Raw genomic sequence first — 13,539 nt, 5'->3', positions numbered from 1 at the left:
GTTTCCATACTATATAAAAATCACCTACATTTTCACCATCCTGATGTTTTTTTAAATGTTTATTTTTTTTGAAAGCTAGAGCACGCCTGTGAGCCTGTGCAGCACAGGTGGGGGAGGGGCAGAGTGAGGAGAGACTCCCAAGCAGGTTCCCTACTGTTGGCATGGAGCCCAGTGCTGTCAGCGCAGAGCCTGACACAGGGCTCCATCTCCGAACTGTGAGATCAGGACCTGAGCCAGAATCAAGAGTTGGATGCTTAACCAACTGAACCACCCAGGCGTCCCGCCACCATATGTTAACTGTTCTCCTTTGCTGCTGCTTTTTTGTTCTTGTTAATATTGCGTCCATTAATAGAAGGCTTTGATGTATCAAACTTTACCCATGTTGCTACACCGTCATCATAAATAGTTGCAGTGAATGAATGTTATATTAATTTTATTTTTTTGTACCATATATTAATATTTGGCTGGATATTTAGGTAGTTCCTACCTTTAAGTGTTTATGTTATAGTTATGGTGGCATTTCAGAGGGTTATATATGTATTTTCTAGATGTGATTCTTAGAGAAGGATGTAATCCTTTTGAGAGGAGTGTTAACATAATAGATTAGTATGTTTGTATGTGTTGAATTTGCTGGCCTTTAGCAGCTGAATATTTCTGCATTTTTAGAGACATAACATACCTAGTCACTTTAAATGCTCCCCTCACTCCCTGATACCATGTGGATTCTGAGGGACCTTGTTAGTGATTGCTCTCTGTTTTGGAGTTTTAGTTTTCTATTTTGAGACCACTTAGGACTTGAGTTTAAAAGAACTTTGAAACAATTATTATTTTACCAAAAAATCAAAATCACTCTAAGATTTTTAAACACTATCATAGAAAAACAGGTTTTTCTGTATATTTTTACTTTTTTAGGGGGTAGTTTTAGTCAATTTATTAGCAAGTCATTCAAAGTTAATGACGCAAGCATAATTACATGCTTTTTATATATTTGTGTTTATATGTTCTAGTTATAGGAGTCCAACAGGTTTTCAGAAGTGAGGGAAGATTTTGGTACTGAATTAATTTAACATGGAATGTAAACTTTGAGCAACAGATCATAAACATGTGTTTATTATAGATAACTTAGAAAAATTATGGTGATCAAGTTTTAGCTTCTAGATCTCTGTTTTTATCAAAAGAAGTGCCGCTGAGGGTTTAATGTATGGAATTGAAAATATGTAATCACTTATTACTTTTTATTCTAATAATTATATGTAAATGTATTTAACAAACCTTTAATGGCAGTATACAAATAACACTTGAACCTAAGGAAATGGTTTTACTTTAAGGTATACTCAACCTATCTACAAATGTGTTGCTTAGTTTTCAGTAAGAGGAGAAACAGAAGCTAATTGTTATTGGGTATATTTTTTCTTAAAAGGAACATAGCGATTCAGAGCTAAAGCAAATTTCATTTCTCTGAATTATCTTCCAAAGCTTTTGGAATGTTAACTCTTTTATAGTAGTTGCAGAGAATTGGTACATGTGATAAAAATCAGTTTTTCCTTGACACTAGGTGAGAGCTCCACCTTGTGATCTTTGAGCATATTTTTAAAAAAATTAGTAAACTACAGTAGGCCAGAAATGGTGTGATAAGTTTGATCATCAAACTCTTACTTTGTGAACATTACATATTCTTACAGTTTTGAGTTTTCCAGCTTGGGACAAATGTTATTTTTAAAGATCTTGTTTAGGAGTTTTTTTTAATGTAAGTCTTTGGGGGAAGCACTGTATTTATATACAGCTGTAGACATTTAAAAAAAAAAAAGTTCATAGCCCTTGCTACAGATAAACGTTTATATTCTTAAAAAACCCAATGCTAATTTACCCATTGCTTCTCCCCCCTTTAAAGTACAAAATACCTTTAACATATACAGTATTTTGAGCTATGAAGAACTGTTTTGGTGACAAATTGGTTATTTACACAGTGATTAAAATAGCAAAAACTCGGATACAAGCAATTTGGTATTTCTGTTTAATAATATTAGGTGGCAGTATATGTAGGTACCTTCTTGTAGAACTATATTTTTATGTTTATTGGTACAGGTAGTTCCAAAAAGGTAAGGGTCTCTCCTGTTCACTACTGTGTGCCCCAGGGCCCGGCACTGCATTTGGCACATGGTATAGATACCTTTAATTGGTTGGATGGATTTCTAATAATTAGAAACTTATTAGAACAGGTATTTACCCAAGATAGGGAGTTGGCCAGTTTAATAATTTTTTCTAAATCTGTTAGACCTTGTTATGGTATTTCTTTTTAAAATACAACTTGTAGGAGTGCCTGTGTGGCTCAGTCAGTTAACCATCTAGCTTCAGCTCAGGTCATGATCTCATGGTTTGGGAGTTCGAGTCCTGCATTTGGCTCTGTGCTGTGCTGACGGCTCAGAGCCTGGAGCCTGCTTCAGATTGTGTGTCTCTCTCTCTGCCCCTTCCCTGCTCATGCTCTCTCTCTCAAAAATAGATAAACATTAAAAAAAAATTTAAATACAACTTGTTGGAGAGACTTACATCTTAATAAATTCTATTTTTCCTTACTGTTTGCTGTGGTTTCTAATTACCAAATCCATGGTGGTATAGCCTGGTATACTGATATATCTATCTATATATATAGATATATACTATATATCTATATATATACTGTATATATCAGTGTATGTATATATATAGACATACATATATACTGATATATACACTGATATATACCGGTATAATTTGGTCTGGCAAAACTTGTACACTAGAAATTTGTGCTATTTAGAAGAATGTGGTAAGTGTATCATACAATGCTTATTTTATTTGGTGTTCTCTGATTTTCAGAGTTGATGCATTCTTTATGTCCCTTAGGAAAATATATTTATGAATTACTTTTAAACTGTGTATTAAAGGAATGCAGCAAGTTTGGTTTTATAAAATGCTTGGGGGAGGGCTGAGGACATTGCAGGTAGGCAGACAGAACAAGCACTTTATTTCCATCTTGCCATCTAGATTGCCTGATGTGTTGGTTAGATCTTGTTAGTTCTCTACTTCTCCAGCTCCTTTATAAAAAACAGAATTGTATTTTATGAAATAGTTTTTTTTTTTTTAATCAGTTAGCATTTTTTGGAGGCTAGAGTGCATCCTACATGTGATGGCAAGCATCAGAGCTCTGATGTGCTACTTAGATAATTCCTTATGTTACATTAACAATAAAACCAGATTAGCAATTTAGTGGTTTTAGAGGCGACAGTCCTGGGACCATGATTTAGTGCAGTGAGAAGACCATACTAACAGTCATACCTAAATAAAGATTTTACAATATGAGTACTCTTCAGAAAAAAAGATAAACTCAAAGTGGTGGTAGAGACAGCCCCTGATTATTTAGGGCTTGATTTGTGGATTACTCATTCTTCTTGTTTCTCCTGTTAACCTCATTATTTGCTGTTAATAGTATCTTAGAGTGAGCTAGGAAATGCGGTGTTTTGAATTTCTATTAATTGAATATTACTAGCCATTTGTGATTTTTAGGGACTTAAAATTTATGGGAAAAATGGGGCGCCTGGCTGGCTCAGTTGGCAGAGCATGTGACTGTTGATCTCAGGATTGTGAGTTTTAGCCCCACATTGGGTATAGAGATTATTTTTTAAAAATCTTAAAATTAATGGAGAAATTGAATTATCAGTTTCTTATATAATGTCTTATTTGTTGGGAGAGATAATTAAAAGTTAATCAGAATGCAATATTTTAACATTATTATTTTTGGGGAGGAGAGAGAGAGTGCAAGCGTGTGCATGTGCGGGGGGAAGGGCAGAGAGTGAGAGAAAATCCCAAGCAGGCTCCATGCTCAGCACAGAGCTCAATGCGGGGCTCGATCTCACAACCCTGGGATCGTGACTTGAGCGGAAATCAACAGTTAGATGTTTTACAGACTGAGTCATCCAGGCGCCCCATAACATTTATTATTAATTGGATATATTTAGTCTTATCTACTTTTTCCTTAGGTGGCCATCAAGTACTAGATTCACATGAAAATAAAAGAAAAACGTAAGAAAATTATAAAAAAGTTATACACAAGATTAAGAGCTTCAGACCCAGCCTATTTTCTCTTTTTTTTGTTACAGATTTATCATTTACTTTTTGATCATTTTCTCATTTAGGACCTGTATCTTTGATCTTCAAAACTAGAAATAACATTCTTCGTATGGCCAAACTAAACTTATTTTGGTCACAAATGGCATCATCTGCCGTCTATGTGACATTATTGGTGTTTAAATTGATTGTAAGTTCCTTGAGGGAATAGATCAGAGCTAACATTTTTTTCCCCTTCTCTGCTCAACACAGTGTGGTATTATCATGACATGGTTATTTATTAATAAGCAAGACTTTGGGCTGTATATTTCTTTTATTATAGAAGAACCTGCCTTTTTTTTTTTTTTTTTTTTTTTAAAGTAGGCTCTATGCCTAACATGGGGCTTGAACTCATGACCCCGAAATCAAAGAGTTGCATGCTCTACAGGCTGGGCCAGTCAGGCATCCCTACCTAGCACCTTTTAATGGTACAGTACATTATCAGCAAAAAGACGTAGAATTTTTAGGCGGCTTGTCATAAAGATTTTAGGACCAGTAAGAATCAAATTCTGTTCCTAGTTAGTGCATAGGTCTCTTTAAAGCCAGGCTAGAGAATCATAACAAATTATAATTAATTGTTTAAACCAGAACATTTATTTTGTAACTAATTATTGAAATCCTTAAGATGAAACAGATGCTGCAGCATCTGCCCTCTTGGGTTTAAGTGTTCCTTCACGGAATCCATCCTGGAATCTGCAGTATACAATTTTTAGGTGCCTCATTTGACCAGTCCCAGGGTTGTTTCATCTTTTTAGCCTTGGCACTCCAGCTATACTTTCTCTTCCCCTTGGCAAGATATTTGCCACAGGTTGACTACTTCTTCTTCTTCTTCTTCTTTTTTTTTTTTTTAAAACTATTTGTAAAATATTTATTTTTTGAAAACAGAGAGACAGAGTCAAGCAGCGGAGAGCCAGAGAGAGGGAGAAACAGAATCTGAAGCGGACTTCCAGGCTCTGAGCTGTCCGCACAGAACCTGCCATGGGGCTCAAATCCATGAAGCGCAGTATTGTGACCTGGGCGGAAGTCAGACACTTAACCTACTAAGCCACCCAGGTGCTTCACCACAGGCTGACTTCTGAAGGCGGTAGGCCTTAGAGTCAGAGTGGTGGCACAATGTGTGCATCTGTTGCCATGCTTTACAAATGATTACATTCCCTTCATCATCTCGTTTCTGTGGTCGAGACCAAAGAGCGAGAATCATAACAAAATTTAAAAATAATTGTCTGTAATATAAGTTTTTCTTTGTAACTGTTGTTACTACGGTGGGGCTACATCTGTTTATAACAAATCCACATCTAGAAAAAGCAGTCAAATGCAAGGGGGAAAATCCTTATTTACTAAAGGACAGTAGCAGGCACTGGGAAATTTAGTTGTGTGTGTGTGTGTGGGGGGGGGTTGTTGTTGTTGTTGTTGTTGAAGATTTTAATCTCTGTACCCTAACTTACAACCTAGAGATGAAGAGTTGCATGCTCTACCGACTGAGCCAGCCAGGCACCCTGGAAATTTAGTTTTTGAGTATAGATATTCTTCCCAATATTTTTTTATTTGTTTGTAATAAATATGGCATCCCTTCCCTTAAAGGAATTGTTTGTCTTAGAAGAAAGAAGCAAACCATCATTTTACCCACGTAAATATATGAATATATTTCTGACATTGAGGTGTTCCAGAAGATGATAAAGAAATGATAGCAGCTCCAGAAATACCAACTGATTTTAATCTACTACAGTAAGTATATTATGAAAATTTTTAAATACTTGCAATTTCCGCAAAATGGGAAATACAGTATATTGATTTCAGTTAAAGTTAGTTCAGAAGATCTAATATGTAAGATAGAAGATAAGCATGTATACTTTGAAACAGTTTATATCAAGGCTCATTGGTCTCTGTAACAGCAATTCCATGGTTTTCTGTACTAGGTTTTGAGTTTATTTTTTAATTTAGATACAGTACAGTTTATTATTTTGCCATGTGATTCTTTGAATTCGTACTTGGTTTTACAGTAGCAACTGTTCTGAGGGAGTGCCATGTAATTCTTAAAAAGTACAGTGTTCTTATTCATAAGGAATCCATACCACATAATAGCATTTAGGGTGTAATATCAGATTTTTGTTATAAAATCCAATGATAATAGGCTAAAACAAATCTGGGAGGGTAGGATATGCTCTCCATTTTTTTTCCAGAAACAAATTACATGCTTATTGGTCCATAAAGCAACTTCAGCATAGGTATTTTCTTTTACCCTTTATTCTAAAAGCTACCTATACTCCTTATTCAACTTTTATTCTGGTTATTTTTTAGTATTTGATGTAGGAAGGGATTTGAGCTACTGTATGTAATAGTAGTTTTCATACAAAGCTGCAGTTTCATGAGGTGCCTCAATGAAGAGTGAAACTTTAAACTCCCTTTGGATCCCTTTAACCTTACACACATATACACCATACAATATTTGCTGTTGGAATCTTTATAAGACTTGATTTGAAAATAGGTTGCTCAAAAATTGTGAAAACAAAATGGTAAAGTACAATATAAACTAATAATATTTGTCTGTAAAAAAATTGTGAAAACATTAGATAGATATCTTTGTACATAATGGTTGTAAGTATCTACTTTTGATGCTTTGTAGATTTTCATGTTTATTTATTTATAAAAATTACACATTTTTATTTTATTTTAGAGGGGAGGGAAATTGCAAACAGGGGAGAGGGGCAGACGTAAGCAGAGAGAGAATCTTAAACAGGCTCCATGCTCTGTGTAGAGCCTGACTCCGGGCTTCATCTCACAACCCTGGGATCATGACCTGAGCCAAAATCAAGAATTAGATGCTCAACCAACGGAGCTACCCAGGCACTCCTAGGTTTTCATTTTTGAAATAATTTTATTATTTTCAGTGGAGACTACAGGGGGCTACTGGGATGTTGCCAACATTTCAAAGTATACTTTTTAGTGTGGCTTTAATCCCAGTGTTTAGTGACTTTATTTTAAGATTCTTGAGGAACATTTCTTGTTTTTGTTTGAGGGGAGGATATGGCATAGTCTGAGAAAGAAATAATTTTTGGTTTGACTATTGTAAAATTAGGAAATTTCTTAAATTGTTAATTAAGATTGGAGCCAATTAAGACTTTATATTATAAACTAGAGTATTGACTATTAAAATATCTCAAGTAATTGAGGACTGAAATAGGATAATAGATAAGAGGGAATTGTTGTGGAGGTAAAATAGACAGTATTTGGTTGGGTATGAGTTGGGGGCCAGGGTAAAGAGAAAGGAGTGGAAGGTTCAGTCATATGATAGATGACTCATGAAATTTCAAGCCACTAAAAGGTTAACCTAGTATGCTCCATAAACATGCTAGCATAGGTTATTTTGCCTAGGATAGGTGGTGGTGGTATTCTTTTGATCTTAAAAGCAGAGGAAAACACTGGAGAAAGACATACTTTCAAGAAAATTTCTTCTCTGGTTGAGGATATTTTAGACTCCTATCCTGATTACTCCAGATTTCTTCATGAGGTTTTCCAGTAGGTAATCAAACCTCTAGTGGCTCATTGTTTTAGTTGGGATAGCCTGGAGATGAGGATTAGGAGTGTAACTGAGCCTGTGATTACTCTGTGGCCATTGGAATATTGTGCAGACTACTTATTATTTACAGACTTATTGCAGTAACTGAGCTCTCTAAGAGAGCTGGTGTCCCACAAATGTCTTGGGAAGAAAGAAGTATTATTTATATACAGCAGATCCTTAAAAACATTTTTTGCAAGGCCATATTGGTATGTGGGGAGAATATTGATGATAACAATCTTCTTAAGATGTAATAGGCATGAGTTTCAGGGTTAATATTACAGTAGTCATTTAGGTTTTGGTGCATTAACTCTGGGAAATGGTATTTATTATAAGCCCTTTCCTCACAGCATTACAGGAGATAGTTAGAATTGCTACTATTTTCAATACATTGTTTAAATTACTTTGTAGCTGAGTACTATAAATAGTAATTTTTCCCCCCTGTTACCACCTTAACCATTACTATAGGTATATAAAGTATTCCTACCTCATAGCCTCTGGACAACTGGTTATTGTGGCAATAAAAATGAAAGAAATCTAGTTAGAGAAGACCAGCTTTAGAAAGATAGCTTTAAATTTTGATTGCATTTATTTTAAGGAAAACTGGTACTAGGTTTACATATGTGGAGTGGTAAAACTTTTATCTTTTATGGGTGTGGCTCAATTCTAAAATCCATTATGACCCAAAATTCTAAGTATGCCTTCACTTAAACATTTATTTTTATTTTATTAAAAAATTTTTAAAAATGTTTTGTTTTATTTTTGAGAGAGGTACAGAGTGCAAGGAGGGGAGGGGCATAGAGAGAGGGAGACACAGAATCCGAAGCAGGCTCCAGGCTCTGAGTTGTCAGCTTGGAGCCCAGTGCAGGGCTCGAACTCACAAACCTGTGAGATCATGGCCTGAGACAAAGTCTTACTCTTAAAATCCGAATGAGCCACCCAGGTGCCCCGCCTTGACTTAAGGTTTAAATGAGATTATGTTAGTAGTATTTAGACAGATAGACCCATATTTACATCTATATGAAGCATTACACGTGTATTTAAATTAATCTTCTTCCTCATATGTAAGAAAATCCAGATAATACAAAACACCCCACCTTCTCCAATATAAAGGACAACTTTTTAGAATTATAGATTTATGTCTTAGAGGAGATTGAAGAGACTTCAGAGATTTAATTCTTTGTTGCATGTACATTGTTTGTAGATGAGAAGATTGAGAGGTTGTCACTTGTCTAAGATCACAGTTTCTTAGTACTAGAACCAGCTCTCCTGACTGTATAGCTGACCACCTCTTTATTTCAAAAAGGATTTTGATCAGTTAGCACACTTGTATTTCAGATGGTTTAGTTTGTAAAAATGTTTTATACATACCTTTCAGAAACACATGTTTTGTATAGTTAGATTTAGAAACATTTCTTGAGTGAGAGAGGAGTGGTCAGAGGATCCTTAATTTTAAATTCCCTAAAATTCCCTAATATGAAGTTCATCTAGTTCTTAATGTTAAAATGCAGTTTTTTTCTGAGCACCATGGTGTTTGAATCAGAAAATGAAACCAGCTATTACAATAGAACACAAGTCCTAGGGTTAAAATTTTGAGAGCCACTGGTTTTGTTTTTATATTTTGGTTAAAATTAACAAAATAAAAGTTTAGATATCTGTGTTTTAGATTATTGTTTTTGTAGTTGATTATGTAATTTTATGTTTGGTAATGTGCTATGGTATGAGGTTTTGGGGAAGCATCTTAATTATATTTAATGCTAATACGGAGTCTTGTAAAGAATTAACCAAACCTTTCTGTTAGAAAATATGGCAAAAATTAGAAACTCCACCTATATTTTAAAAAAAAGTTTTATTCAGTTTTGAGAGAGAACATGCAAGTGAGGGAGAGGCAGAGAGCAGGACAGAAGATCTGAAGCGGGCTCTGCACTGAGAGCATTGAGCCTGATGTTGGCCTCCAACTCAAACTGTGAGATCATGACTTGAGCCAAAGTCAGACGCTCAACTGACTGAGCCAGCCAGGCGCCCTAAACTCCACCTGTATTTCTAAGGAAAGTTTAAATTTTTTTTTCAAGTTTGTTTATTTGAGAGAGAGAATATGCACGTCGGAGGGGCAGAGATGGAGGGAAGGAGAGAATCCCAAGCAGGTTCCCTGCTCTCAGCACAGAGCCCAATGTGGGGCTTGATCTCATGAACCATGATTGCATGACCTGAGCCAAGATCAAGAGTTGAGACACTTAACTGAGCCACTCAGATGCCTCTATAAGGAAAGTTTTAAATAATTGCTTATCTTTCTCTCACAGGGAGTCAGAAACACATTTTTCTTCTGACACAGATTTCGAAGACATTGAAGGAAAAAACCAAAAGCAAGGCAAAGGAAAGGTATGTACAGACTATGTAACTTTATTTTTATTCTTAAGTTCATTTGTACACACACACACACACACACACACACACACACACACACTTATACATATAAAATATATGTAGTTTTAGTTGTATCTCAGATATTCCCTTTTATTTCTTTAAAAGTTTGTTTATTGAGAGAGAGAAAGGCAGGGAGAGAGTCCCAAGGAGGATCTGTACTGTTGAGTGCAGAGTCTGATGCGGGGCTTGAACTCATGAACTGTGAGATCATGACCTGGTCCTAAATCAAGAGTCAGACACCTAACTGACTGAGCCACCCAGGAGCCCCAATCAGATACTCTTCTTTTAAAAATGCTTTTTTTCCCGGATTGGTGTGGTAAGTCTTCTGAACACATTGGTTTCTTTGGCTTCAAATAATCTTTTTTTTTTTTTGAGTGAGTGAGAAAGAGAGACACAGAACAAGCAGGGAAGGGGCAGAGAGAGAGAGAGAGAGATGGAGGGAGGGAGAATGAGAATCCCAAGCAGGCACAGAGCCTGATGCGGGGCCTGATCCATGAACAATGAGATCATGACCTGAGCCAAAATCAAGAGTTGGACTCTTAACTGACTTAGTCATCCAGGTGCCCCTAGGTCAAATATCTTTTGATTATCTATTTCCACTACTGTAAAGTTGAAATTAATAACACATCATTGTTTCTTTTTTCTTTTAAAAATTTTATTAAGGTTTTAATTTTAATTCCAGTATAGTTAACATACAGTGTTATATTAGTTTTAGGTGTACAATATAGTGATTCAATAATTTTATACATTACTCAGTGCTCATCATGGTAAGTGTACTCTTTAATCCCCTTCTCCTATTTCACCTGTCTTCTCCACATTACCACCCCTGTAGTAACCATCAGTTTGTTCTCTATAGTTATGAAGAATTAATTTCTTGGTTTTTCTCTCTCCTTTATCATTTGTTCAGTTGTTTCTTAAATTCCATATAGGAGTCCAATCATATGGTATTTGTCTTTGTCTGACTAACTTATTTCACTTAGCATTATATTCTCTAGCTCCATCCATGTTGTTAAAAATGGCAAGATTTCATTCTTTTCTGTGACTGAATAATACTCCATTGTATATATACACACTACATCTTCTTTATCCGTTCGTCTGTTGATGGACATCTGTTGATGTGCTGCTTCCATAATTTGGCTATTGTAAATAATGCTGCAGTAAACATAAGGGTGCATATATCCTTTTGAATTAGTGTTTTTGTATTCTTTGGGTAAATACCCAAATCATTAGTGTGATTACTGGATCCTAGGGTGGTTCTAGCTTTAATTTTTTTGAGGAACTTCCATACTGGTTTCCACAGTGGCTGCACCAGTTTGCATTCCCACCAATAGTACACGAGGGCTCCTTTTTCTGTACACCCTTGCCACCACTTGTTGTTTCTGTTTCTCATAGTTTCTTTGGTAAAGCACAGTAAGCTAAGTACAATGTGATATTTTGTTGGCTTTATGCATGAGTAGTCAAATATGAAGCGAAGCAATAATAAAATCTCCCCCATGTAACCTGTAACCATTTTAGGTCTAACAGGTTACAGTTGACAAGAGTTTCACTCTTTATAAATAATGCCAAGGATAAAAACTAACAAAGAAAGGTTCTGAGTCAATAGAGTGCAAGTTTAGAATATGAGTGGTTAGCCTGAGGGCTCTGGATAACTTGGTGAATGAATGAATTATTTTGATGTTTTGGAAAGTACATTCGGCCCTGTGCATGTGTGTGAATACAGTGTACAAAAGGTGATTTGTTTTTGTTCACCGTTTTCTTTCCCAAAATGAATTTTGGATTTATATATTCTTATGACACATTTACTTAAAAGTCTAAATAACACAGGAATGTAAAATGAACAAAGTAAAAATTCCCTATAAGCCTACCATACAGAGTTACTGTATTCTTTAAACATTTTGATGAACATACTTTTATACATATACCTGTCTGTAAGCATGCACATAGAATTTTACTTAAATGGATTTATACTATGCAGACTGCTTAATTTGCTTTTAAAACTCAATAGTATGTTGTCAGCAGCTTTCCTATCAATGAATTTTCCCTGCCATTTCTAATGGTGTCAGGGCATCACATTTTATGTATGGAATATAATTTATTTAACTCGTCCTTGGAATATATTTTTAGAGTTCATATAATCCATGTTTCATAATTTCATATGCTTTTTTAGTCTGTTAAAAAGTAGAAGTTTTGAAACCGAAAACGTGTGAATGAATAAAACGTTAACTCCTGACTATCCAAAGATAGCTATAATTCTAGTGGGTAGTTTATGATTTATTCGTTATAAAACCATGTTTTCATGTTCTGCAAACACCTCGCAAAACTAAAAATCTGCTTTTGACTTTGATTTCATTTACAAGTTGGTATAAGACTCACAGTGGCATCTGAATAGAGGCCTCCCCGAAGTTTTTGTGCCACAGTTTAACTTTATACAGCCACTGCTATGAGTGAGGCGTTAGGGGTCTGGTCAAAGATTTATTATAATAATAATAGTAACTTGTGTGTTTTTTAAAGTTTATTTATTTTGAGAGAGAGACCGACAGAGACAGAGAATACACGCGAGTGAGGAAGGGGCAGAGAGAGGAGGAGAGAGTCCCAAGCCGACTCTGCACTGTCAGCACAGAGTCTGATGTGGGAATTGATCTCTCGAACCATGAGATGTTGACTTGAGCTGAAATCAAGAGTCAGACTCTTAACTGACTGAGCCACCCAGGCACCCTGGAAACTATGTTTTGACACTTATACTGTGTATGTCCCAAGCACTGTGCTTATAATGCTATTTATTAACTAACTTAATAATTGAACCGCCCTGTGGATTAGAAATCTTCCTTATTTTTATAGATAGGAAACGGTCCAGAGAAGTCCAGTGCTTAAAGGATTTGAGCCCACATCTGTTAAAAGTTGGTGCTCTTAATCCACTGCAGTATGCTAGCTCATAGTCTTTAGAGATGTTTTTCATCTAGAAGATTGTACCCAGGTTAGCATGTTTACTTCTTGTATACTTTCCTGTGTTATCATTCCTTGCACGTTGTTTTCTAGCATAACATATTCATTGAGCCATTTTAATTGTACTAATTAGTTTTCTATACCAACAGGGAGTATTGAAGCATATGATAGATAGATTGCAAATATGTAGTTCTGTTTAATTAACATTAACATTTTATACTTTTCTGGTGTACTCTCTGTAGTTGATCTTTTCTTTCACCCTTATCTCTGAAATTCCTTTTACTGGGGACAATCACTTTTCATTCTACAATTAGGAATTAATGACTTAGTTTCACAAAGACTGCATCCATTAGCAAAATAATGTAAATTAACAAGTAATATATTTCACTTGTTAGCAAGGAGTTTGAAGTAGTTGTTAGAGTAGGGTGGTTTTGGACTCTTGTGGAAGGAGGAAGGACCCTCTATGGAACAAAGTA

At 35.5% G+C, this 13,539-nt stretch overlaps 1 protein-coding gene across 3 annotated transcripts in view; it reads left to right on the top strand.

Annotated features, from left to right (window-relative positions):
• The window catches only part of STAG2 (stromal antigen 2), a 129,354-nt gene that overhangs the window by 43,090 nt on the left and 72,725 nt on the right, over positions 1–13,539 (top strand). For all 3 annotated transcript variants that reach the window (XM_039238809.1, XM_039238812.1, XM_039238810.1), the window contains exons 2-3: positions 5,722–5,865; positions 9,997–10,075. In XM_039238809.1, coding sequence (XP_039094740.1) covers positions 5,822–5,865; positions 9,997–10,075 — 123 coding nt within the window. In that variant the 5' untranslated portion in view covers positions 5,722–5,821. The remainder of the gene's footprint in view (positions 1–5,721; positions 5,866–9,996; positions 10,076–13,539) is intronic.

This window comes from Hyaena hyaena, unplaced genomic scaffold (assembly GCF_003009895.1).
Source record: "Hyaena hyaena isolate Hyena2069 unplaced genomic scaffold, ASM300989v1 scaffold_147, whole genome shotgun sequence".
Classification (NCBI taxonomy): domain Eukaryota; kingdom Metazoa; phylum Chordata; class Mammalia; order Carnivora; family Hyaenidae; genus Hyaena; species Hyaena hyaena.
This window is presented reverse-complemented; position numbering and strand designations above follow the sequence as displayed.